The 26,910-nt window shown below is 42.9% G+C and overlaps 1 protein-coding gene across 6 annotated transcripts in view; it reads left to right on the top strand.

The window, feature by feature from the left end:
• TACC1 (transforming acidic coiled-coil containing protein 1) overlaps positions 1-26,910 on the top strand; it is a 171,619-nt gene that overhangs the window by 9,890 nt on the left and 134,819 nt on the right. The window contains exon 1 of one of the 6 annotated variants that reach the window (XM_060182374.1): positions 19,294-19,937. The exons of 2 other annotated variants lie outside the window; for them this stretch is intronic. In XM_060182374.1, coding sequence (XP_060038357.1) covers positions 19,861-19,937 — 77 coding nt within the window. In that variant the 5' untranslated portion in view covers positions 19,294-19,860. Of the gene's footprint in view, positions 1-19,293; positions 19,938-26,910 lie in introns of those variants that run through there. 3 more of the 6 variants (XM_060182388.1, XM_060182393.1, XM_060182417.1) reach the window with 3 other exon arrangements.

The raw sequence follows: 26,910 nt of genomic DNA, 5'->3' as shown, positions 1-26,910 counted from the left end.
GAAAGACGACCAAGGACTCATGGCTGGGTTGTACGCAGTATCTCTTTATTCATGCAGAACGCAGCGCAATCTAAGCCAAGCTAAGCTAAACTAAAACTAATATACTTGCCAAGTAGGGTGTAAACAGGATGTGATGTAGAGAGGGTGGAGAGAAAAGTGACTGGTGAAAATCAGGGTGTGACAAGGAGAGGGGTTGGAGCAGGTGAGAATTCTACCACTGAACCACCAATGCCCTGGAGGGAGGGTGGTGCTTAGTTAACAATGGTTATGTAAATAGAATACAGTGTTAAGCAGGGGGGATTAAACCAAATGAAACAGAAGGGGTTTTTAGAAGCATACCAACAATCTATCTCACCAATACTATACTATTTCTTTAATCAAAAATTCAGAGTGGCTGGGTGGTGGCACACCTGGTTGAGCGCATGTGTTATAATGTGCAAGGACCTGGGTTCAAGCCCCTAGTCCCCACCTGCAGGGGGAAAGCTTTGCAAGTGATGAAGCAGTGCTGCAGGTGTCTCTCTGCCTCTCTCCCTCTCTGTCATCCCTATTCCCTCTCATTTTCTGGCTGTCTCTCACCAATAAATAAATAAAGATAATAAAATGATTAATTAAATTTTTTTAGAGTTACAAAAAAACAGAGGCTTCACCATTCCAGACTGACTTTTTTTCAGATAGGAAGAGAGAGGCAAAAAGACAGAGACATGATGGCAAAGGACTTAGGTGTGTGTGGGGGGGTTAGAGCATTATGTGGAAAATTAAGAAATGTTATACACGTACCAACTACTGTATTTTACTGTCAACTGTAAACCATTAATCCCCCCAGTAAAAGAAAATTAAATTAAACTAACAGAGAGAGAGGGAGATAGGGCAGATATCCAAGCTCCCTGTAGTACAGTGGGGGCTGGACCTGGATCTGTGTCACATGCATCGTAAAGCAAGCATACTATTCAGGTGAGCTATCTTGTGGGTCCCACATTGTCTTTTTTTAAAAATATATTTATTTATTTTCCCTTTTGTTGCCCTTGTTGTTTTATTGTTGTAGTTACTGATGTCGTCGTTGTTCGATAGGACAGAGAGAAATGGAGAGAGGAGGGGAAGACAGAGGGGAGAGAAAGACCCCTACAGATCTGCTTCACCGCCTGTGAAGCGACTCCCCTGCAAGTGGGGAGCCAGGGCTTGAACCAGGATCCTTACGCCGGTCCTTGCATTTTGCGCCATGTGCGCTTAACCCGCTGCACTACCACCTGACTCCCTCCACATTGTCTTTTAAAAATTATTTTATTGGGCTGCGGAGACAACATAGCCGTTATGCAAAAGACTTTCATGCCTGAGGCACTGAGTTCCCAAATTCAGTCTCCAGCGACACCATAAACCTGTGTTGAGTCCTGATGACTCTTTCTTTGTATCTTTCTCTTTTTTTTTTTTTTTTTTTTTTAAATTTATTTTATTTATTTATTCCCTTTTGTTGCCCTTGTTGTTTTATTGTTGTAGTTATTATTGATGTCGTTGTTGTTGGATAGGACAGAGAGAAATGGAGAGAGGAGGGGAAGACAGAGAGGGGGAGAGAAAGACAGACACCTGCAGACCTGCTTCACCGCCTGTGAAGGGACCTGCCTGCAGGTGGAGAGCCGGGGGCTCGAACCGGGATTCTGACGCCGGTCCTTGAGCTTAGCGTCACCTGCGCTTAACACACTGTGCTACAGCCCGACTCCCCGTATCTTTCTCTCTTATGTCTCGCTTTCATTAATAGTACTCAATAAACAAAGAAAATGTTAAAGGTAAACAAATTTTATTCATGATTTAATAGTGGTCTTCTTTTAAAAAAATTAAAAAGAAGTTTTAATTTACTTTCACTTATTCTTTCTCCTATGAGCTTTCCTTTCTTTAGTTTTCTTTATGTAGTTGTCCCAAGGTCCTTGGATATTCTATGTTCTTTTCTTTAAATTTCTGTTCTCCTTTTTCTGGTTTTCAAGGATTCCATTGACATATCCTCTAGCTCAAAGATTCTCTCCTCAGCCATGTCCAGCCTACAAATAAACTCATCAAAGATATTCTTCATCTGTTTTTTTTTTTAATCTCTGCCTTTCTTTCTGCTTCTTTCTTAAACTTTTCATCTCTCTGCTTACTTTCCCTGTTCTTGCATGCTATCTATTTTAATCTTTTGAAGCCTTAGTATTTTCAAAGCAAATTCTTCTTTTTTTTAAATCTTTCCTATTGGATAGAGACATCCAAAAATTGAGAAGTCTGTCTCTCTCTTTCCGTAGTGGGGCGGGGCTCTGGGGAGGCAGGGCTCCAGGACACATGGGTGGGATCATCTGCCCAGGGAAGTCAGAGTAGCATGGTTTTGACTTTTGCTCTGCCTTTTCAATTTGTGGGGTTTTTTTTTTCAAGGTATATCTTGTATTATTACTTTTTTTTTTTTTTTTTGCTGAACATGTTGTACTGGGTAAAAGAAACTGTTGTAAATAGGGCTTAAGTCATATGATAGGCAGGTGTGGGAGTGGGAGTGGGAGAGGGAGGAAAAGGGAAAATTCTTTAGTTCTGTAATTAGATATCTTTTTTTTTTTAATAAGCCTGTGCCCTTGGACTATAAACTTCATAGGTGCTTCTCAACTCTAAACCCCTTCCAGATGTGACAACAATGTCTAGAGTGAGCTGGAGTTTGGTAGTTGGTAGGGAGTTTTTGTCATTTAGACTCTATAATGACTCCAAGAGTTTAGATTTTGGCTAACTAGTTTCCCTGCAAGACCTTGTTAAGAACAGAATGTTCTGGTGTGTTTCCACATGATTTCCTTTTCCTTTTCCCCAGCTGGAAGCCTAAAGAGCTGTTTTTCTGCTACTTATTATGGAATGATGATGGCGTTCCCTGAGGTAAATATCACGTTCCTGCAGGGCAGAGTCCTCAAAGAATTTTTAATTCTCAGAATTGTCCTTTCTCGGCTTCCTGCAATTTGACATTTTTTTCCCCACTAAGATTTTTTTCCCCCCACTAAGATTTATTTATTTAGGAGAGAGATGAGAGCAAGAAAAGGAGAGCGAACCAAAGCCTTGTTCACTGCGCCACCTCTTGGACTGCACAAGACATTGTTAATGCAGGAAGCTGTGGATTGATTTAGCTTCTGACACAGGCTCCTCATTGTGTGTGGATTGTAATTCTGAATAGCATAGATCTGAGCCACATTTCTCAGCATTGTTTTTGTCTCCTAAGCTGTAGCACAGCATCAGTATTTACTGAATTTCTACTACAAGCTTCCAATACATGAAAACAGAAGTTCTATAAAGACTTTAGAGGGAGCCGGGCAGTAGTGCAGTGGGTTAAGTGCATGTGGCTCAAAGCCGATGTATGGATCCAGGTTCCAGCCCCAGGCTCCCCACCTGCAGGAAGGTCGCTTCACAAGCTGTGAAGTAGGTCTGCTGGTGTCTTTCTCTCTCCCTCTCTGTCTTCCTCTCCTCTCTCGATTTCTCTCTGTCCTATCCAACAATAGCAATGACAACAATAACAACTACAACAACAAGGGCAACAAAAATGGGAAAAAATGGCCTCCAGGAACAGTGGATTCGTAGTGCAGGCACTGAGCCCCAACAATAACTCTTGAGGCAAAAAAAAAAAAGAACAAAGACTTAAGACTTGAGGCTAGCAGTGGTGCACGCATGGAGAGCACACTTGCAATGGGAAGCTTCATGAGGGGTGAAGCAGGTCTGCAGGTGTCTCTCTTTCTCTATCCCACTCCCCTTTCAATTTTCTCTGTCCTATCAAATTGAAGAAAGAAAAAAAAAAAAGGAAAAAATGGCTGCCGGGAGTGTTGGGTTTATCGTGCAGACACCAAAACCAGCCTTAACTCTGCTGGCAAAAGGAAAAGAAGAAGAAGGAGGAAGAGAAGGGAGGAGGAAGCGGACAAGATTTATACTTCATCTGGTGGTGAGAGTGGTGCACAACATTTATGATGGATGAGATAAGAAACTGTGTGACAACTGTCTTATAAATACCACTTCCCCAATAAAATGATAACAAAAATAATATTTAAAGATTTCCCAGAGGGGCCAGGTGGTGGTGCTCTTGGTTAAGCACTCACTTTACAGTGTCCAAAGACATGGGTTCAAGCCTCCGGCCTCTGTCTATATGAGGAAAGCTGACAAGTGGTGAAGCAGCGCTACAGGTATCTCTCTGTGTCTCTCTCCCTTTCTATCTACCTCTTCCTCTCAACTTCTGGCTGTTTCTATTCAATAAATAAAAGATAATAAAAATTTAAAAAAAAGAAAGAAAGATTTCCCAGAAGTGATGGAGGAGATAGCATAATGGTTATGCAAAAAAGAGTCTTATGCCTGAGGTCCCAAAGTTCCAGCTTTAGTGCCTAGCACCACCATAAACCAGAGCTGAGCATGCTCTGATGAAAAAACACTCAGAAAGAAGGCAGTTGCTAGGAAGGTGGGGCAGGGCAGGAGGAGAGTTCTTATATCTAGTTCTTAATAATTTTATTTTAGGGAGTCAGGCAGTAGCGGAGCAGGTTAAGAGCACATGGCGCTGCCGGGCTAGTGTGGGGGTGCCTCTTCTTCGTCGCATACTTTCTGGGTTGGAGAGATCGTGACCCGAGCCAGCCTGGGCTGCTACTCACTCAGTGATGTGAGAGAGATGACCCAGGGACAGAGCTGGTGGTGGCAAGGCGATTCAATTCATTATTGATCAGAGAGCCAAGGCTTTTTAAAAGTTGGACCCAGAAGTGGCAAGACAGAAATGGAAATGGCTTGACAATACCATACATGGTTAGGAAAGGGGCAGAGAAAGGCAAAAGGGGACTGGGAAAGATAGGAACTTCCTTAGCAACTGTTACAAGGGTTTTAACTGGTAGGATAAATAACACCATGCAGGGAGGGTCTTGAGGGTAGAAAGAAGATAGATAAAAGGAATGGAATGGGTGGGGATCTTTCAGGCGAAACAATGATTATGTAGATAATAAGGGAGCAGGCCATAGTATCAGGAATGCAGGGTGCTTTGTGAGGCAGAGAGTCTGATAAGATGAGGTAAACCTTGGGGGTTGTGTCCCTCCTCCCTCGACCTCTCAGTAGAGAGAGAGAGACTGACAGGATGGATGTCCCCTCAAGTCAAGCCCTGCCAAGCTCAACCACATCCTCACAATTTCTCTATATGACGCAAAGCACAAGGACCAGCGTAAGGATCCTGGTTCAAGCCCCCATCTCCCCACCTTCCAGGGAGTCGCTTCACAGGTGGTGAAGCAGGTCTGCAGGTGTCTATCTTTCTCTCCCCCTCTCTGTCTTCCCCTCCCCTCTCCATTTGTCTCTGTCCTATCCAACAACGACAACATCAATAACAACAACAACAATAACTACAACAATGAAACAAGGGCAACAAAAGGGAATAAATAAATAATTTTTTAAACAATTTTATTTCATTCTTGAATCTGTCAGTAATAGGCTATAGGTAAGAAAATTCATTTCTCCACATCATCTGTAAAAAGAGGTGATAAAACTAGATACTTTCTGAGACTCTTAGTTTTTACACTCTAGGATTTAATGCTAGGTGGGGTTTGCAGGCTCAAACTTGGATCTTCTGGGGTATCCATACACATAGTACTTATTATGTGCTTAACCAGGTACACCATCACCTGGCCCTCTCTGCCACAGGCTGTTTATCTGATCACATCTCAGCATGGTGATCTCTGACAAGAAGACAATAGGAAAAGCATTGTTCCAGGGGTGGGGGTAGATAGCATAATGGTTATGTAAAGAGACTTTCATGCCTAAGGCTCCAAAGTCCCAAGTTCAATCCTCTGTACCACCATAAACCAGAGGGGTTTTCTTTAGTTAAAAGAATATATATGTATATATGTTAAAGCATTACTCCAGGGGCTGTGGTGTCCTTGGTAGAGTACACATATTACCATGCACAAGGTTCAAGCCACCAATCCCCACCTGCAGGGGTGAAGCCATGCTGCAAGTAACTTTGTCTCTCTCTCACTCTCTCTCTCCCTTCCTTCTAGATTGTTCTTTGTCTCTATCCAGTAAATTAATCAAGTACCCAGATAGCCAAAATGATATTGAAGTTGAAGAATAAAGTTGGAGGACTGACACTACCTGATGCTCAGATTTCCTATAAAACTATAGCAATCAGGGCAGTGTGGAGTCTATAAGGTAGCTCACCTGGATAGTTGGTATACATGCTTTGTCACACATGTAACCCAGGTTTGAACCCAGCCTCTACTACTCTGGAGGAAACATGGATGCTTTGGTTTCTTTCTCTTTTCTTCCCCCTCTCTCCCTTTCCCTCCCTCTCTCTTCCTCTTTCTTTTTTTAAAAAATATTTTTATTTATTATTGGATAGAGACAGAGAAATTGAGAGGGGAGGGGGAGATAGAGAGGGAGAGAGACAGAGACACCTGCAGTCCTGCACCACCACTCATGAAGCTTCCCCACTGTGGGTGGGAATCAGGGGCTTGAACCTGAGTCCTTATGAACTGTGATGTATGCACTCAACCAGGCACACTACTGCCTGGCCCCTCTCCTCCTCCTCTTCTTCACCTCCTCCTTTTCCTCCTTTATCTTCATCTTCTTCTTCTTCTTCTTCTTCTTCTTCTTCTTCTTCTTCTTCTTCTTCTTCTTCTTCTTCTTCTTCTGCTTCTTCTTCTTCTGCTTCTTCTTCTTCTTCTTCTTCTTCTTCTTCTTCTTCTTCTCTCTCTCTCTCTCTACATCTATCATTTTATCAATGACTTGATCTTTTGCAGTATCGTTGTTGATACAGTTGACACATGGGTGTAATTTCTTATCTCCCTGTGATAGGTATCTGCAAAAATATTCTCACCACCATTCCCATCATTCACTAGTGCCCAACATCCTCTCTACTCCCTTGCTTCCCCTCTTTCCCCAGAGTCCTTTGCTTTGATGCAATACACCACACCCAGCCCAAGTTTCACTTTGTGTTTTCTCTTTCTGTCCTTGTTTCTTAAGTTCCACCTATAAGTTTCCAAGGCTAGCAAATTAAAGCTTTTCCTTGGGCCTAATAGGTGGCACACTGGATTTATTAAGTATGAGGTCCTGAATTTGATCTCTGGTACTGCATATCTCTCTCTCTCTCATCTATACATAAATAAACTAATTATATTTTTAAAAATATTTCCAGGGCCAAGTGGTGGCTCCCCCTGTACAGTGCACCCATTGGTTTCTTTCTTTTTCCATCTCTCTCTCTCTCTCCCTGTCTCTCTCTCTCTCTCTTCCCCTATCATTTTACTGAGGACTTAATCTTTTAGAGTACAGTTTGAGAAGACTTGTTTCATACCCCCTCCCCCAACCCTCAGTCCCACCCTCACTTATAGGGAAGAAAATTCTTGTACAGTGGAGTAGGGTTGCAGGTGTCTCTCCTCCTCTCTGTCTCTTTTTCTCTCTGTATCATTCTCTGTCTCTCATTTCTATCAAAAAAGAAAAAAGAATGAAAGAAAGAGCGGAAGTGGCCACTGGAAATGGTGGAGATGTGCAGGCACTGAGCCCCAGCAATAACCCTGGTGGTGGCGGTGGGGTGGGGTACAACCAGCACTTCCTTGAATCCAGGTGCTTCATGAAGGTTATACCCTTTGCAGTCCTGTCTACTGCCTCATTTCTCGGTACAGTGACCAAAGTGGGAATCTGCTGGGTCGGACAGTAAAGTATTAATGGATGAATTCTCCCTCCCTTCCCACCCACAGAACCACAGTGGACTTGGAATTCATGTTTCAATGCCCAAAGGTCATTACCCCCAAAAGTCAACAATAGCCAAAAGACCTGACAGTTAATAATCCAAGAAGACACCTGGCAGTTATTGAGTCCGGGATGTTTGAACTGTAGGCAGGTTCTGCCTGGGAAAACAATGTGGGGTGGGAAGGACCTAATAAATTAAATAGCCTGCTTTAAAAAAAAAATCAATAAGATGGATACAAAGGGTGTACTGTTCCTGCACTATTGTATAAGAATAGAAATGACAAGTAAATGAAATAAAAACAAAAGAAATGGTTCTTTCTTTCTCCCCCTCTCCTCCTTCTTTAAGTGTTTTCATTCTCCTCTGAGAATACAGAGTGAAGTTACAACCTTGGCAGCTGTCTCCATTGTAGGGTTATAGGTCTGAAACGCAAGCTTTCTTCTGGAAACTCTCCACTTATTATAGTTGACAGCTATATCACCTTGACTCAGGAGACAACAAAGACTTTTTTTTTCCTTGCCAGAATTCAACTCAGCTAGCATAAAATGTGAGAGGACAGTAACACATAGAGTGGCTGGCAGACTTCTAGAGGAATTTCTGAGAATCTTAGGCAGAAAGCATTTGGCTAGACACTTGTACTGCAATCTTACCTTGTAAGCAGACACGTGACTTTCACCTGACTTGATTTTCTTCAGTACTAAGTGTCCCAAGGTCAGAGGAAAGGCCCTAGCCTTGGCTTTGGCAAGTTCATTCTGGAAATAACTTGAGAATAAAGGCAAAATGCCAAGAGTTATTTCTCTTTTTGACTCAGAATAGAATTGGAATGGTGTTTAGAGTTAAAATGTTTGAATATTTGAATTTTCTGATCATAATAACAGACATGTAATCATACATGTGAGAGAAGAAAATAACAGTGGAATAAAGAATAAAGTAACTAGACCCAGAAAAATAACTTCCTATGAAGGCTCTTGGTCTTCTATGCACAGTCCAGGTTGAATGAATACTCACCACACTGTAGGTAGGTGTGTGTGTGTGTGTGTGTGTGTGTGTGTGAGGCTTGGGGGGGGGGGTCGGGCAGTAACGCAGTGGGTTAAGCCCCCATGGCGCAAAGTGCAAGGACCAGCATAAGGATTCCAGTTCGAGTCCCCAGCTCCCCACCTGCGGGGGGTGGGGGTCGCTTCACAAGTGGTGAAGCAGGTCTGCAGGTGTCTATCTTTCTCTCCCCCTTTCTGTCTTCCCCTCCTCTCTCCATTTCTCTCTGTCCTATCCAACAACAGTGACAGCAATGACAAAAATAATAATAACACTGATGATAAACAACAAGGGAAACAAAAGGGAAAAAAAATAGCTTATAAGAGCAGTGGATTTGTAGTGCAGGCACCAAACCCCAGTGATAACCCTGGATACAAAAAAAAAAAAAAAAAAAATGGCTTGGAGCTGTGAAGCTCCAGTGATGACCAACATAATCATAATAACAATAATAAAATAAAGAATATGACTAAGACTGTGAGAATTATAATAAATAGTTTGTTATTGTTGGAAGAGTGAGGACATAGAACTTTAGTGGTGGGTGCAATGTGCAACTATAACCTATAATCTACAATCTTGTAAACCCCTATTAATTACAAATAGAAAAAAAAAAGAAAGAGGGGCTGGGCAGTAGTCCAGCAGGTTAAGGCATATGGCACAAACCACAAGGACCCAGGTAAGGATGCTGGTTCAAACCCCCAGCTCCCCACTTGCAGGGGGTCACTTCACAAGTGGTGAAGCAGGTCTGCAGGTGTCCGTCTTTCTCTCCTCCTCTCTGTCTTCCCCTCCTCTCTCCATATCTCTCTGTCCTATCCAACAACGACAACAACAATAATAACTACAACAACAAAACAACAAGGGCAACAAAAGGAAATAAATAAAATAAATATTAAAAAATAAATAAATAAAACTAAAAAAAAATCAGGTCAATTTTACTTTATTTATTCATTCATTTTTAATTGCCACCGGGGTTATCACTGGGGTTTAATGCCTGCATGACAAATCCACATCTTCAGGCAACCATTCCCCCTCTTCTTTTTCTCCTTTCATTCTATTTTATTTGAATGGACAGAAAAACTGAGAAGTGAGGGAGAGACAGAGAAGAGGGGGAGAGAGAGAGAGAGATGCCTGCAGACTTGCTTCACTGCTCATGAAGTGTCTCCTACTGTAGGTGAGGAGTGGGGGCTCAAAACCAGGTCCTTGTGCTTATAATATGTGTGCTCAACCAGCCCCAATTTGTTTTACATTATTAATATTATCATTAATTACTATTATTGTTATTATTATTTTTACCAGAGCACTGCACAGCTCTGGGGTGGAACTGAAACTGAAACTTTGGAACCTCAGGCACAAGAGTCTTTTGCATACCATTGTATTATCTCCCCAGCCCTTATCTCTTAATTTTTTTATTGTTGTTGTAGTTATTGTTGTTGATGTCGTTGATGCTGGATAGGACAGAGAGAAATGTAGAGAGGAGGGGAAGACAGAAGGGGGGAGAGAAAGATAGACACCTGCAGACCTGCTTCACCGCCTGTGAAGCGACTCCCCTATAAGTGGGGAGCCGGGGGCTCGAACTGTGATCCTTAACACCAGTCCTTGTGCTTGGCACCACATGCGCTTAACCCGCTGCGCTACCACCCAACTCCCATCTTTTAATTTTTAAATTGGAATTTAAATCATGTCCAAAAGAGGAGAGATGGTGCAACTCTGAGGTAAGCAAATAACTACTTTTTTTTCCTCTTTTTTTTTGTTGGGGAATTAATGTTTTACATTCAACAGTAAGTACAATAGTTTATACATGCATAACATTCCCCAGATTCCCATATAACAATACAACCCCCACTAGGTCCTCTTAATCCTTCTTGGACCTGTATTCTCCCCACCCACCCACGCCAGAGTCTTTTACTTTGGTGCAATATGCCAATTCCATTTCAGGTTCTACTTGTGTTTTCTTTTCTGATCTTGTTTTTCAACTTCGGCCTGAGAGTGAGATCATCCCATATTCATCCTTCTGGTTCTGACTTATTTCACTCAACATGATTTTTTCAAGGTCCATCCAAGATCGGCTGAAAACGGTGAAGTCACCATTTTTAATAGCTGAGTAGTATTCCTTTGTGTATATATACCACAACTTGCTCAGCCACTCATCTGTTGTTGGACACCTGGGTTGCTTCCAGGTTTTGGCTATTACAAATTGTGCTGCCAAGAACATATGTGTACACATCTTTTTGGATGGATATGTTGGGTTCCTTAGGATCTATCCCCAGGAGAGAAATTGCAGGATCATAGGGTAGGTCCATGTGTAGCCTTCTGAGAGTTCTCCAGACTGTTCTCCACAGAGGTTGGACCAATTGACATTCCCACCAGCAGTGTAGGAGGGTTCCTTTGACCCCACACCCTCTCCAGCGTTTGCTGTTGTTACCTTTTCTGATGTATGACATTCTCACAGGAGTGAAGTGGTATCTCATTGTTGTCTTTATTTGCATTTCTCTGACAATCAAAGACTTGGAGCATTTTTTCATGGCCTTTTGGATCTCTTCTCTGGTGAATATTTTGTCCATGTCCTCCCCCCATTTTTGGATGGGGTTATTTGTTGTCTTGTTGTTGATTTTGGCAAGCTCTTTATATATGTTGGCTATTAAACTCTTGTCTGATGTATGGCATGTAAAGATCTTCTCCCATTCTGTGAGGGGTCTCTTGGTTTGGGTAGTGGTTTCTTTTGCTGTGAAGAAGCTTTTTAATTTGATGTAGTCCCATAGGTTTATACTTGGCTTAGTCTTCTTTGTAATTGGATTCGTTTCATTGACGATGTCTTTAAAATTTATGTGGAAAAGAGTTCTGCCAATATCTTCTTCTAAGTATCTGATAGTTTGTGGTCTAACATCCAAGTCCTTGATCCACTTGGAATTTACTTTTGTATTTGGTGAAATACAGTGGTTCAGTTTCATTCTTCTGCATGTTTCAACCCATTGTTTCTAACACCATTTGTTGAAGAGACTCTGCTTTCCCCATTTAATACTCTGAGCCCCTTTGTCAAAGATTAGATGTCCATAGGTGTGGGAAATAACTACTTTTTATGCTACTACTCATTAGATATGATCTCTGAAGCAGGAAGTGAAGCCTATATTGGACATGAGCTTAGTAATCAAGACATAACTCAGTTTAAATAAGTGGGTACTGGAGCTGGGTGGTGGTTCACCTGCTTGAACGTACATGTTACAATGTGCAAGGACCTGGGTTCAAGCCTCTGATCCCCACCTGCAGGGGGAAACCTTTACGAGTGTTTAAGTGGGTCTCTCTTTCTCTCTCTCTCTCTCTCTTCCTTTCCTTCTCAATTTCTGGCTGTCTCTATCCAATAAATAAATAATATAATAAAAAAAAAGTAAAGTGGTCCAGGAGGTGGCAGAGTGGGTAAAGCACTGGATTCTCAGGCATGAGGCCCCAAGTTCAATCCCAGGCAGCACATGTACCAGAGTGATGTCTGGTTCCTTCACTCTCTCCACCTTTCTCATGAGTAAATAAATAAAATCTTTAAAATAAAAATTTTTTAAGTAGGTACCATTTCTTTCTCTAAGCCTCAGTTTCTTCATCTTAAAATGAAGAATACAGTGTAAAATGTAAAGACAGGCCCCACCTGCAGGGGGTCACTTCACAAGCAGTGAAGCAGGTCTGCAGGTGTCTATCTTTCTCTCTCCTTCTCTGTCCTCTCTCCATTTCTCTGTATTATTCAACAACGACGACATCAATAACAACAACAATAATAACTATAACAATAAAACAACAAGGGAAACAAAAGGAAATAGATAAATAAATATTAAAAGAAAAAATAAATTAAAAAATGTAAGGACATATAGTGCAGAAGTTCAGTTCTGTATTTATTTATTTATTTATTTATTATTGGATAGAGACAGAAATTGAGAGGGGACAGGGCAATAAAGAGGGAGAGAGACACCTGCAGCCCTGCCTCACCACTCATAAAGCTTTCCCCCTGCAGGTGGGGACTTGAACCCGGGTCCTTGAGTTCAAGGGTTCAAGGGACTTGAACTCAGGTCCTTGAGTGCCGTAATGTGTGTGCTTAACCAGGTGCACCACCACCTGGCCCCCAGAAGCTCACTTCTGTAGTATAGTTCTAGAGATGGAGAGCCGGGGGCTCGAACTGGGATCCTTACACCCATCCTTGGGCTTTGTGCCATGTGTGCTTAACCCACTGTGTTACCACCTGGCCCCTAGTAAAATACATTTTACAATGTGTAAGGACCCAGGCTCAAAACCCTGGTTCCCTGCCTCCAGGGAGGAAACTTCAGGACTAAACTTCCCCCTTCCCTCTCCATTTCTATCTCTATCCAATAAATAAATAAATAAAATATTTTAAGTAATTTTTAGAAGTGCCCAACACATATCACCTATTGTATTATCATTTCCCAGTGATAGGTGAACTTAAAGGGGGTTACTTTTTTAAAAAATTAATTAATTAATTAATTAATTATTATTGGATAGAGACAGAGAAATTGAGAGGGAGGGAAAGATAGAGATGGGAGGGGGTTGGTTACTTTTGTCAACAACCACGTCTGGTTATCTAAGAAATGGTAGTGGTTCTGTCCCGCTGTAGAGCATTACAAAGCATTCTGCTTCTTCTTCTGCCCTTCTTCCGTAGCCAGTCAACAGCATCAGGTTGAGCTGCTTGTTGCTGGCTTTGAAAATGACTGGGATCCATGTGGATTCAGTCGGCTAGGAAGGATCATCAGTTTCCCCAATGAATGGGTACTCACGGGATGCACCACGGGAAGGTCGATTCTGCTGATCAAATTTGACACTAAGGGGTGTGTTTGACAATCTTGGTGGCAATCTTGAATTTCAGTTTCTTAATTTTTTTTTTCTTATTTTCTCAGTGTATCAAATGCCTTTTTACCCAAGCCCCCATCTGCAGGTAGAAAGCTTCATGAGTGGTGAAGCAGGGCTGCAGTTCCCTCTCTCTCTTTCTCCAGCTCTCCCTCCCTCTCAATTTTTCTCTGTTCTGTCATATCAAATAAATAAAAGTTAAAATATAATTAAAATGTCTTTTAAATGCCTTAGTGATAGAATTATAGTGCACAAATGAGAACAGCAGCACTGGATTTCAAATACAGTTCTTCCAAGACTCTTAACACAGACATTCTATTTCCTTGAATCTCGCTAGGTATCACACTCAGCAGCCCACTGATTGTAGTCAAATGCTCTACCACGGAACTAAATCCCCATCACTGGCCACTGGCTGCAGAATGAGTGCTGCCTCCTTCCTCTCTTCTCTTTCTTCTTCTTTGGTCACATTAGGCAGATATTACAGGACACACATACATGCATACACACACACACACACATGCACACACATGCACACACACACACACACACATGCACACATACACATGCACACACACTACTGGGTTTTGGTTCCCCTTTATCCTGTATTTTAAAATTAACAAGCAAACGGTTCTCATCTTTATTAGGGATACCAGAGAGATCTTTGTTTTTTAAATATGTATTAATATGAAAAAGAAAGGAGATGATAGAGGAAGAGAGAGAGAGGGAGGGAGCACACTAGGGCATCAATCCGGCAAACAGAATGCTGGAGGGACAACAAAACGTTTAATTTTAAAATTAATATATCAAGAAAAAAATATATGTATATATCAAAAAACAAGAAGAATTTTATTTTATTGTAAATATTTTGTTTATTTTTGTTTTATTGGATCAAGACAGAAAAATCCGTGATTTAGGAGGTGGTGCAGTGGATGAAGTATTGGACTCTCAAGCATGAGTTCCTGAGTTCAATCCCCAGCAGCACAACTACCAGAGTGATGTCTGGGTCTTTTTCTCTCCTTCTATCTCTCTAATAATTATTTAAAAAAAAAAAAAAGGCAGAAGTCAAGAGGGAGGAGGAAATAGAGAGAGGAAGAGAAAAAGAGACATCTACAACACTACCACTTATGTAGCTTTCCCTCTGCAAGGGGGATGCGGTGGGGGCTTGAACCCAGGATTTGTGTGTGCTCAATGTGCTATGTCACCTCCTGCCACCCCTTCTCCTTTTATATCTTCCTCTTCTCTTAATTTATTTCTATCTCTATTCAATAAATAAATAAATACAATAGTGTTTTTTTTAATTCCTACAACAGACTGGGTTTATCTTTTTTATCAATATTTACTTATTGGATAGAGACGGCCAAAAATCGAGTAGGGAGGTGACAGTAGGGAGGTGACAGAGAGGGAGAGAGACACTTGCAACCCTGCTTCACAACTCGTGAAACTTCCCCCTGCAGGTTCGGACCAGGGGTCCTTGTGCATTGTAACATGTACACTCAACCAAATGTGCTACCACCTGGCCCCACAATACAATAGTTTTTAAAAGTCTTTAAAGAAAAAAAGGTGGGGGTAGATAGCATAATGGTTATGCAAAGAGACTCTTGTGCCTGAGGCTCCAAAGTCCTAGGTTCAATTCCCTGCACCACCTATAAGCCAGAGCTGAGCTGTACTCTGGTTTATATAAATAAATAAAATACATTAAAAACAAAACCAAACATAAAGAAAAAAGTGGGGAGGGGTTAGAAAAAAAAGGAAAAAAATGGTTACAGGACCACCCTGTACCTTTCTGCACTGACACTAATAAAACTCTTCCCAATGCACATCTTATCTACTCAGTAAAAAGAAAACTCATTCCCACCCTCCTTTCCTGTCATTTCCCTTCCCAATTTCCCTGAGAATGACCCACTGGGAATAAAGAATTTCTCAGGAGCAGAGGTTAAGTGAGCCTCGGGAAGGGATCATAGCTCTCACACAGTTATATTTTCATTGCTGATGGCACTTAGACCACATTGTGAAAATGTTCCAGACCGGATATATGAAGAATTCAAACTTTTTTTGTTGTTTTGTTTTATTTGTCAGGAGTCAACTTTTCTTCAATTATTTAAAGTTCTTCCTATAAAGAATGTCAGTCTCACAGCACTTTTACTAATGAGTAAACACCCCTAAGCACTGCCTGTATGTATCTACAATAAGCGAGCACCCATGACCCCCAGGAAATTCCTGGCTCTGGGAGAGTGAAGATAACAATAAGCAGGAAGTTAAAATTGACACATAAGAGATATTCTGTAAATATGTCTATAGTAAATAGAAATAAAGCCATATACATCCTTATTCTCCTATAACTTCCTGTTGAGAATGAAGTTACTGTTGAAAACTCTTGTATACTTAGCAAGGACTCAGTTGTTTACTCAGCAAATATTTGTTTTACATAAGTCAGGATACAGGCACTGTACCAGGCACCAATCTTCTGATGAAGAGATACCAAAACATTCTAGGGCGGAGTAGATATCATAATGGTTATACAAAAGACCAAAGCATTCCATCCTAGTGCGAAGACAGGAAAGTGAGGAGTTTTGAGTTCTACTATGTGTCAAGCAGTGTTGGGAAACAGTGAATACTAAACAAATTCCTTGTTTTTATGGAGCTACATTGTAGTGAAAGAGAGTAACAGTAGCCAAAGAGATGCAATATCAGAATGCAGGCTCATGTAACAGAAGGGATGAGAAGGTCATTATCATGAGAACGTCTAGAAGGATGAGTAGGGTATAAAAAGAACAGAGCATTCCAATCTTTGTAAACAACCAATATTGTCTCAATTAAAAATAAAAATAGGGGCCAGGCGGTGGTGCACCTGGAAGAGCAAGTATATGTTACAAAGAGCAAGGACCAGGGTTCAAGCAACCAGCCTCCACATACAAGCTTCTTAAGTGGTGAAGCAGTGTTGCAGGTGTCTCTTCCTCTCTATCTCCCACTCCCCTCTCAATTTCTCTATTTCAAAAAGTGAATGAATGAATGAATGAATGATATAGATTAAAAAAGAAAAAGGGGCTGGGTGGTGGCAAACCTGGTTGAGCACACATGTTACAGTGCACAAGGACCTGAGTTCGAGCCCCCGGTTCCCACCTGCAGGGGAAAAGCTTTACAAGTGGTGAGGCAGTGTTGCAGGTGTCTCTGTCCCACTCTATCACCCCCTTCCCTCTCGATTTCTGGCCTTTCCTATCCAATAAGTAAATTTTAAAAAAAAGATGTGATAGATGAGAAATTCCTGGAGAGGTGGAAGGAGAGAAGCTGGAATGGATGAGAAAGGCCATGAAATAGTCCAAGAGGTTTGCTATTATGTGGATCATAAAAGCGATGATTTCCATAGGGTGCATATTTTCTCTTGTGACAATAGTTTGGAAGAGAAGTGCTTCGGGGGGGGGGGGGATTAGAGCCCGAAGGGACATTAAAAGGGGAGGCCAAAATCCCTCATTTTACAGATGGTACAAACAAGACTGGAGATAGTGAAGTCACCCAGCTAGTCTATCTAATCCAGTTTTTCCTATAAAACTCAACCCATTGGGGCTGGGCGATGGTACACTTGGTTAAATGCACATACTACATCACAGACCAAGCTGTGGCACACCTGGTTAAGTGTGCAAGGACCCAGGTTCAAGCCCCTGGCCCCCACCTGCAGGGGAAAAGCTTCATGAGTGGTGAAGCAGGGCTGTAGGTGTCTGTCTCTCTCCCTCACTATCTCCCTTTCCTTTCTTAATTTCTTTTTTTTAATTTATTTTTTATTTAAGAAAGGATAAATTAACAAATCCATAGGGTAGGAGGGGTTCAACTCCACACAATTCCCACCACCCAATCTCCATATCCCACCCCCTCCCCTGATAGCTTTCCCATTCTCTATCCCTCTGGGAGCATGGACCCAGGGTTGTTGTGGGTTGCAGAAGGTGGAAGGTCTGGCTTCTGTAATTGCTTCCCCGCTGAACATGGACGTTGACTGGTCGGTCCATACTCCCAGTCTGCCTCTCTCTTTCCCTAGTAGGGTGGGTCTCTGGGGAAGCGGAGCTACAGGACACATTGGTGGGGTCTTCAGTCCAGGGAAGCCTGGCCGGCATCCTGATGGCATCTGGAACCTGGTGACTGAAAAGAGAGTTAACATACAAAGCCAAACAAATTGCTGAGCAATCATGGACCCAAAGGTTGGAATAGTGGAGAGGAAGTGTTAGGGGGGTACTCGCTGCAAACTCTAGTGTACTTCTGCTTTCAGGTATATATTTTGCACTAGTTTATGGATACGTGTGAACATATGCTCTCTCTCACAGAAACTGGTGTATATCTAGGTTTTGGGTCTTTGTTAGAAAGTGAACCACCTGGGATGTAATTAGAGAATACTACGTAAGGAAAGGTCTCACCCGAGTAATGAAGCTGAAGGGTTGTCATTCCACACGTGAAGTCTCTGGACACAGTTTGAGCTGAAGCATGTTGAGGTGGCAATCGTTGTGTTGATTAGGTTGTGATCGGCAGATGCAATATTATTTGATATGGATTGGGAGAGGCATGCGGGAAAGTGGGCCCTATCCAAAGGTTCAAGGACTGGGGGAAGTAGGGGCTCTACAGTGGAGATGTGAGATTCCTGCTGTCTTAGGGTTCAAAAAGACAATGGAAAATTAGTGTTATCATCGCATTATTTGGTAATTGGGTTAACTTTGAAAAGTCCTTCTGTTAGGGTTTGCTGTACAGTACCCAGTATCTTGTATATAGCTGTGCTATTGGTTGCTTCTGATCTACTTGGTCTAGGCGTTTGAGAGAGTCCGCACATCAAACACACATCCTATATATTAAAAAGACTCAGTCTGTGTTTTAAAAACTTCGAGACATACAATTAATTTTCCCCTCTCATATTAATTATCTAGTGATTTATATGACTACACTTTACTAGGAGTGTACATAAACACCATTCCCACCACCAAAAGACAGTGACCTATCCCTCCCACCCACTCCCACCCCCCACTGTCCCAGGAAGTTGCATGTCTACCCCTCACCACAGGGTTTTTACTTTGGTGCCCTACTTACAATTTAGTCAGGTCCTGCTTTTAGTTTCCCTTTCAGATCTTCTTACTCAACTTCTGTTGATGAGTGGGATCATCCCATACTCATCTTTATCTTTCTTACTTAGCTCACTTAACATAATTCCTTCTAGCTCTGTCCAAGATGGGTCAGAGAAGGTGGGTTCATTGTTCTTGATAGCTGCATAGTATTCCATTGTGTATATATACCACAGCTTCCTCAGCCACTCATCTGTTGTTGGGCACCTGGGTTGCTTCCAGGTTTTAGCTATTATGAATTGTGCTGCTATGAACATAGGAGTACACACCTCTTTTTGCTTGGGTGTTATGGAGTCCTTGGAGTATAACCCCAGGAGAGGAATTACTGGATCATATGGAAGGTCCATGTCTAGCCTTGTGAGAGTTTTCCAGACTGCTCTCCACAGAGGCTGTATCAATTTACATTCCCACCAGCAATGTAAAAGGGTTCCTCTGTCCCCACAGCCTCTCCAGCATTTATTGCTGCTGTCCTTTTTGATGCATGCCATTCTCACAGGGGTGAGGTGGTATCTCAATGTTGTCTCCTTTCTTAATTTCTTTCTGCCTCTATCCAATTAAAAAAAAAAAAATGCGAAGGCAGCCTTGGGGGAACCTGAGCCCAGCTCACACTGCCCCCTTCTGGCGCTTCTTTGCATAACCGCCCCTCCGAGCCCCCTTCCCGGCTGCTTCCCCTTCTAGACTGGCTCCAGGGCTCCCCAGGCGCACAAACAGCAGCTGCGTGGGCCTCTCGGGCTTAAAGCTAGTTTTCCGAGCCCGCAGGCCTCTGGGGGTGCACGGAGGCCTCCCAGCCGCTGCACTTGTCGCTATCCGCGCCCGAGGGGTTGGGCGGCCGTGAGACCAATGAGCGCTACCCGGGGCCCCGCAGCAGCCCCGCAGCAGCCCCGCAGCAGCCCCGCAGCAGCCCCGCAGCAGCCCCGCAGCAGCCCCGCAGCAGCCCCGCCGCGCCCCCGCCACGCCCTGGGCACACAGACTCTCCGCGCCGCGATCTGGGGGGTGTCCGCGCCACAGCTCAGACCGAGCGCAGCAGCTGGCGGAGAAGCTGGCAGCCTTCCCCGCAGTTTGGGCCCGGACCCCGAGGCAGGGCTCCCCGCCTGCCCGCCCCTCCGCGCTCCGCCCCACCCTTCCCGCGCCGCCCGCTGCCTCCTCCCCGCCCAGGCCCGGGTCTCACCGGCACGCGCGGGCCACTAGCGGCCGCTGCCTGGGCGCCAGCTACGAACCATGGGAGGCTCCCACTCTCAGACCCCCAGGGGCCAAGAGTCGGCCGAGGAGAGACCCTCGAGACCTAAAGAGACCGCGTGAGTCACACAGTTCCCGGGTTTCTGGGCTTGCGTGTCAGGGAGGGTGGAAGCCCCCAGCACTTTTCCCATAGGGTCTGGAAAAGTGGGGGGTTCCCATTCGCTCCCACTGGGGGCGCAGGGGTTACCCTGATAAGGACCTCCCGCCCCCCCCCCCCGAGCCTCGACCCCCTGAGCTCTGGGCGCCCCTTGGCAGCAGTCCCACCGTGACAAAGTTGCAGCCAGGCGGGGTTGCAGTCTGCGGGTGGGGAGCTGGGGACCTTGAGTTGCTTCCCCCAACTTCTCCAAGAGGGAAAGCGCGCACGCACGACCCAGAGCTCATGGCAGGGAGGTGTCGGTGTTAGAGGGACTGGAGTCTCCACACTGATCTTGTTGGTCTTCAGCGTCCAGGAATTTTGTGTGTTTTTGCTGCTCACATCACAAGAACTCCCTTCTCTTGTTTGTGCTGCGATGATGACCTCAGAGAAAGGGCTGTATTGTAGCTGCGGCAATTAGGCTTTTGTTCTGGGATAGTAACAATTGGGGACACCAAGTACTGAAATGTTAAAGTTGTGGAAGAACATTTTTAGAGAACGTGATTGAGAATAAGTCCCCTGGTTTGAAAGATGACCATGCTTCTTCCAAAGAGAGGATGTGCTGATAACTATTTGAGAACCTAAGCATTTCTTAAACGTTTAAGTACATTTTGTGTGTGTGTGTGTGTGTGTGTGTGTGTGTTTTGAATGCAGGATGCTAAGGAACCCCTACTTAATTTTACTATCATTCAGCCAATGCCAAAGCTGTTATATTTAATTTGAAAAAAGCTACATTTAACCAACACATGGAGGCAGCAGTTTCAGCTATAGAAGGACATTCTGATCCTCTTTTCAAGGCAAAATAGCTTTGCAAATATCCAAATGTCGGCTGTGTTGTGACTCTTGATGTTTATATACTACCACTGGTCTAAACTTAGTTCAGGCTGCTTATTAAACATAACAGTAACTGAGAACTGGCTTGGGAAGTGGTGCTGTGGATGAGTCCAGTCCACAGCATCAGAGTGATCCTCTGGTTCTCACCCTCTCTCTCTCAAATAAGTAAAATAATTGTTTTCAAAAATGATAAATAGAGCCCCCAGCTCCCCAGCTGCAGGGGTCGCTTCACAAGCGGTGAAGCAGGTCTGCAGGTGTCTATTTTTCTCTCCCCCTCTCTGTCTTCCCCTCCTCTCTCAATTTCTCTCTATCCTATCCAACAACAACAACAGCTATAACAACTACAACAAGGGCAACAAAAAATGGGGAAAATAGCCTCCAGAAACAGTGGATTCATAGTGCTGGCCTCCAGCGATAACCTTGGAGGTAATGATGATGATGATGATGATAACCTTGGAGGTAATGATGATGATGATGATGATAATAATAATAACAATAATTATTAGAATGACAGAGAATAATTAAGTATGTAAAATGTACAAAACAGTGGTCCAGGAGGTGGTGCAGTGGATAAAGTATTGGATTCTCAACCATGAGGTCCCGAGTTCGATCCCCGGCAGCACATGTACCAGAGTGATGTCTGGTTCTTTCTCTCCTTCTATCTTTCTCACAAATAAATAAATAATTTTTTTAAAAAAAAAGAAAGTTACATTTTTAAAAATGTACAAAACATTTCTAATTACTGCGATGTAACCTCAAGTTGCACTGAATTAGTACCTATTACTGCCATTATCTTCCTGATAAGGAAACAAACACTGAGAGATTAAATGGTTGTCCAAGGTCACATAGGTAGGAGCATTGCCTTCCTCCAAAATAAGTGAAGTGTTGCCTTACTTCACAGTGTGGTACAGGGAGAAATCTAAATTAGGATACTTAATACCTAGCAGGAGGAAATTGCTAAAGTTGATTTAACTTAAACTCACTCAACTCACCTAGACAGTATAACACTGTGATTAAGAGACAAATTGGCCAGGCTTAATTCTAGGCTCAGTTACTTAAGAGCTGGTGATGTTTTTTTCATCTGTTCCCTAACCTCTCTGTGTCCATATGTGAAATGGAAATAACAGTATCCACTTCACAGACTTCTAGAGAATAAGCAACATCATAAATCTATGAATAGCAAGCTACAGATTTATCTCTTGCCAATACATTGTTTTCGCTAGGCATAAAAATTGACTGATCTTTGTGGATGTGTGGCTGGGCATATGGTGTCATTTAAGAGTAAATGTTGGAATCACACACACATTGATAACATACTGAAGAAGGGGCCAGCCAGGTGGTGGTGCACCTGGATGAGTGCACATGTTATAATGAGCAAGGGCCTGAGTTCAAACCCCTAGTCCCCACCTGCAGGGGGAAAGCTTTGTGATTGATGAAGCAGTGCTATGGGTATCTCTATCCCCCTTCCCTCTCAATATCTGGTTGTCTATCCAATAAATAAATAAAGATCATTCTAAATATTAAAAAAATAGAGAAATCCCATGAATTTGAAGAGCCAAATTGGGGAACACCTTAGAGGAAAGATAATGAATCCTGTGCTTTCTATGTAAGGTGCAGTGGTTTGGGGGGAATAGCATGGTGGTTATGAAAAAAAGACTTTCATATCCAAGGTTTTAAAGTCCTCTGCACCACCATAAACCAGAGCTGAGCAGTGTTCTGGCATCTGTGTGTATGTGTATGTGAGTTTTTGTTTCTCATTAAAATAAAACAAATGAAATATACTTAAAAAAATAATAATAATAACCGGCGCAGTGTTTTGGTTGAGGAATTTAGTTTTCAATAGATTACCCAATGGCATTGATTAAATTCTCCATGTACCAGATGTATTGAGCAAGACTTGCCTAAAAATGATTAGTATACATGTTCATTTTTGGTCTTCACCTGGGACTACAGCGTGGGGAATGCCCTTTCTTACTCATCTTAATCCATTCCGAAGCATGAAGGTGCAGGTAGGCAGTAGTGGGACTTGGTCTCATCAAAATATGCAGGCTCTGGGGGCTGGGCTGTAGCACACCAGGTTAAGTGCACATGGCGTACATGGCGAGGACCAGACCAGCCCAAGGATCCGGGTTGGGGCGCCCAGCTCCCTACCTGCAGGGGCGGGGGTGGGGGGGGGGGAGTTGCTTCACAAGCGGTGAAGCAGGTCTGCAAGTGTCTTATCTTTCTCCCTCTCTGTCTCCCCCTCCTCTCCTGACTTCTCTCTGTCCTATACAACAACAGCAATAACAACAGTAAAAATAACAAGGGCAACAAAATGGGAAAAATGGTCTCCAGGAGCAGTGGATTCATAGTGCTGGCACCAAGCCGAGCCCCAGCGATAACGCTGGAAACAAACAAACAAAAAAAGTAAAGCAGACTCTGCTTAATGAGGCAACTGTGTAAACCACTTATTACACATCAGGTATAATACTTTTTGGTGGAAATATGAGACTCTGAGATTGGGGAGATAACTCAGAGGGTAGGGGACAGGAATTGCATGCCCGAGGCCCCAGATACCATAGTTAACTCTCCACTGGCACCACATATGCCAGAGTTGAGTAGTATTCTAGTTTCTTTTTTTTTTTTCTTTTCTCCCTAATAAAAAACACTTAAAAAAATAGATTCTGGGACCTGGTGGTGACACACTTGGTTGAACATATGCACTACCATGCACAAGGATCTGTGTTCAAGCTCCCAGTCTCCATCTGCGGGGGACAGGGGGAAGCTTCAAGAGTAGTGAAGCAGGAGTTGGGCGGTAGCGCAGCAGGTTAAGCGCAGGTGGTGCAAAGCACAAGGACCAGCATAAGGATCTTTGTTCGAGCCCCTGGCTCCCCACCTGTAGGGGAGTCGCTTCACAGGCGGTGAAGCATGTCTGCAGGTGTCTATCTTTCTCTCCCCGTCTTCCCTTCCTCTCTCCATTTCTCTCTGCCCTCTCCAACAATAACTACAACAATAAAACAACGACATCAATAACTACAACAATAAAACAACAAGGGCAACAAAAAGGGAATAAATAAATATTAAAAAAAAAGAGTAGTGGGAGTCGGGCAGTAGTGCAGCGGCTTAAGCACAGGTGGTGCAAAACGCAAGGACTGGCTAAGGATCCAGGTTCGAGCCCTGGCTCCCCACCTGTAGGGGGGGTCGCTTCACGAGTGGTGAAGCAGGTCTGCAGGTGTCTCTCTTTCTCTCCTCCTCTCTTTCTTCCCCTCTCCATTTCACTCTGTCCTATCCAACAACAATGACATCAACAACAATGATAATAACTACGACAACAAGGGCAACAAAAGGGAAAATAAATAATAAAAAAAATTTAAAAAGAATAGTGAAGCAGTACTGTAGGTGTCTCTCTTTCTCCCTCTCTGTTTCCCCCACCCCCTCAATTTCCCTCTGCCCTATCAAATAAAATAAAGTAAGTTTAAAGGTGTCTTCATGTAAAAGATAATAATAATAAATTCAGTGCCTAAAAATACACGAAAAAGTAAAAGTATGCATTTTGTCCAATTCCTTCTTGGTTCAGATATGAAAGCCACAAGTCTCCAGACTCTGAACAAGTGTGGGATTCATTGTTAATGTCACCCAGCTGCAGATTTCCTGCCAGACATGTGGCTATCCTGGATAAAACTGACCTCTAGGAAGTCTTCCTGTTCAGGCCATTGCATTTTACAAAATTATTATTGTTCTTTACAAAGGAAAGAAAAAAAAAGACACAGAAATCACACAAATAATGTATCGACACTGGCAATTCGTCTTTTAAGAGAGAAGACATGCTTCAGAATGTTCAGGTGATATTTCAGAATAATTTAATCAAATTAGCCAGTTGCATTATTTTTATAGTGTTTTGTTATTAAAATAGAAGCAAGTTGGATATACATGAAAATGCCTGACTTAAAAACAAAACACACATCTTACTGAAAATTGTAGTTATTTCCCCCAAATCTGAGGAAGCAGAGCAGGGAGCTTTGGTAAAAATGCTGGAGAAATTAAATTTCTTTTATTCAGAGACTAAATAGAGAAAATATGGTGGTCAAGAGAATAAGCTATGGAGTCAGACAGATCTGGGTTGGAATTCCTGCTAGATTATTTGCTAGTTTAGTTCATGAAGCTGTGGAAAATTATCCTTTAAAAAAATTTTTTTTATATTTATTTATTTATTCCCTTTTGTTGCCCTTGTTGTTTTATTGGTGTAGTTATTACTGATGCAATTGTTGTTGGATAGGACAGTGAGAAATGGAGAGAGGAGGGGAAGACAGAGAGGAGGAGAGAAAGAGATTCACCTGCAGACCTGCTTCACCGCCTGTGGCCTGTGAAGTGACTCCCCTGTAGGTGGGGAGCTGGTGGCTCTAACCGGGATCCTTATGCTGGTCCTTGTGCTTTGCGCCACGTGCGCTTAAGCCGCTGTGCTACCGCCCGACTCCCGGAAAATTATCTTGTAACTAACTCTTAAATTGAGCAAGGTTTTGCATCTTTAGTATGATAATAATAGTCATATCAGCTTTTTAAACTGTGTATTATTAATGCAAGGCCTGGCCCTTTATAAGTGCTTAATATCTGGGTTGCTAAGAATATGTTTTGAACCAGCAAAATAACTCTCTTGGATAATGAATGTGCTGCCTTGCCATATGTGTAGCCTAGGTTGGAGCCCAGCCCCCACCACATTGAAGGAAACTCTCTTTTCACTCTTTCCCTCCGCCTGTTTCTATTTTAAATAATAATAATAAGGGGCGGGGATAAATAGCATAATGATTATACAAACTGCCATGCCTGAGGCTCGGAAGTCCCAGGTTCAATCCCCTACGCCACCGTAAGCCAGAGCTGACCAGTGCTCTGGTAAAAAAAAAAAGAAAAAGAAGGAGGGGCCAGGTGATGACACACCTGGTTAAGCACACACATCAGTGTGCAAGGACCCAGGTTCAAGTCCCTGGCCCCCACCTGAAGGGGGAAGGATTCATGAGTGGTGAAGCAGGGCTGTCTCTCTGTCTCTCTCCTTCTCTATCTCCCCCTCCTCTCTCAATTTCTCACTGTCTCTGTCCAAATGAAAATATTTAAAAAAATAGAAGGAGAAGGAAGATCATTTGCATGTTTATGTAATTACATCCAGACACTATGCTAGGTTCTTGGAGATGTATAATTTTCTTTTCTTTCTTTTCTTTCTTTCTTTCTCTCTTTCTCTCTTTCTTTCTTTCTTATTTATTTAATTTGTTACTTTTGCCACTAGGGTTGTTGCTGGGGCTTCATGCCTGCAAGACAAATCCACCGATTCCAGTAGCCATTTTGTTTCCTGTTTGCTTTCTCTCTTTTCTTCTCTTCTTCCTCCTCCTCCTCCTTCTCTCTCTCTCTTTCTCTCTGTTATTTTGGTAGGGCAGAGAAAAACTGAGAAGGGAGGGAGAGGTAGAAGGAGAAAGAGAGACACCTGCAGTTCTTCTTCACTGTTTATGAAGCTCCCCCCCCCACACACACACACAGGTGAAGACTGGAGACTTGAACCTCGTTTCTTGCATATGGTAATGTGTGCACTCAACCAGTTGCACCACTGCCTGGCCCCTATTTTCTTTTTATTAAAAGATTCATTTTACCCCACCTGCAGGAAGGAAAGCTTCACAAGTGGTGAAGCAGGGCTGCAGATGTCTCTCTGTTTTTCTCCCTCTCTATCTCCCCCTCTCATCTCAATTTCTGTCTCTATCCAATAAATAAATAAGTATATTTCTAAAAGGATTCATTTTATTTATTAAGAGGGAAGAGAGGAAGGTGGGAAGGAGAGAGAGAGAGAACACCAGAATGTGTTATGCTGGCATGTGTATTGCTAGTTCATATTTGCAAGTTCAGAATTCTACCATTAGCCACCTCCTAAGCCACTGGCATGTATATTTTTCATTATGGCAGGATCTCTTCTGAAGGGAAAATTGACTTGTGTGTTAATTTAGGATGACTTCTTAATGAAGAAGCAAGGCAGTAACTTTTCTTTTTAAATTTTTATTTATAAAAAGGAAACACTGGTGGTCTGGGAGGTGGCACAGTGGATAAAGCAC

The sequence above is a fragment of the Erinaceus europaeus genome, chromosome 2 (assembly GCF_950295315.1).
Source record: "Erinaceus europaeus chromosome 2, mEriEur2.1, whole genome shotgun sequence".
Lineage (NCBI taxonomy): Eukaryota > Metazoa > Chordata > Mammalia > Eulipotyphla > Erinaceidae > Erinaceus > Erinaceus europaeus.
This window is presented reverse-complemented; position numbering and strand designations above follow the sequence as displayed.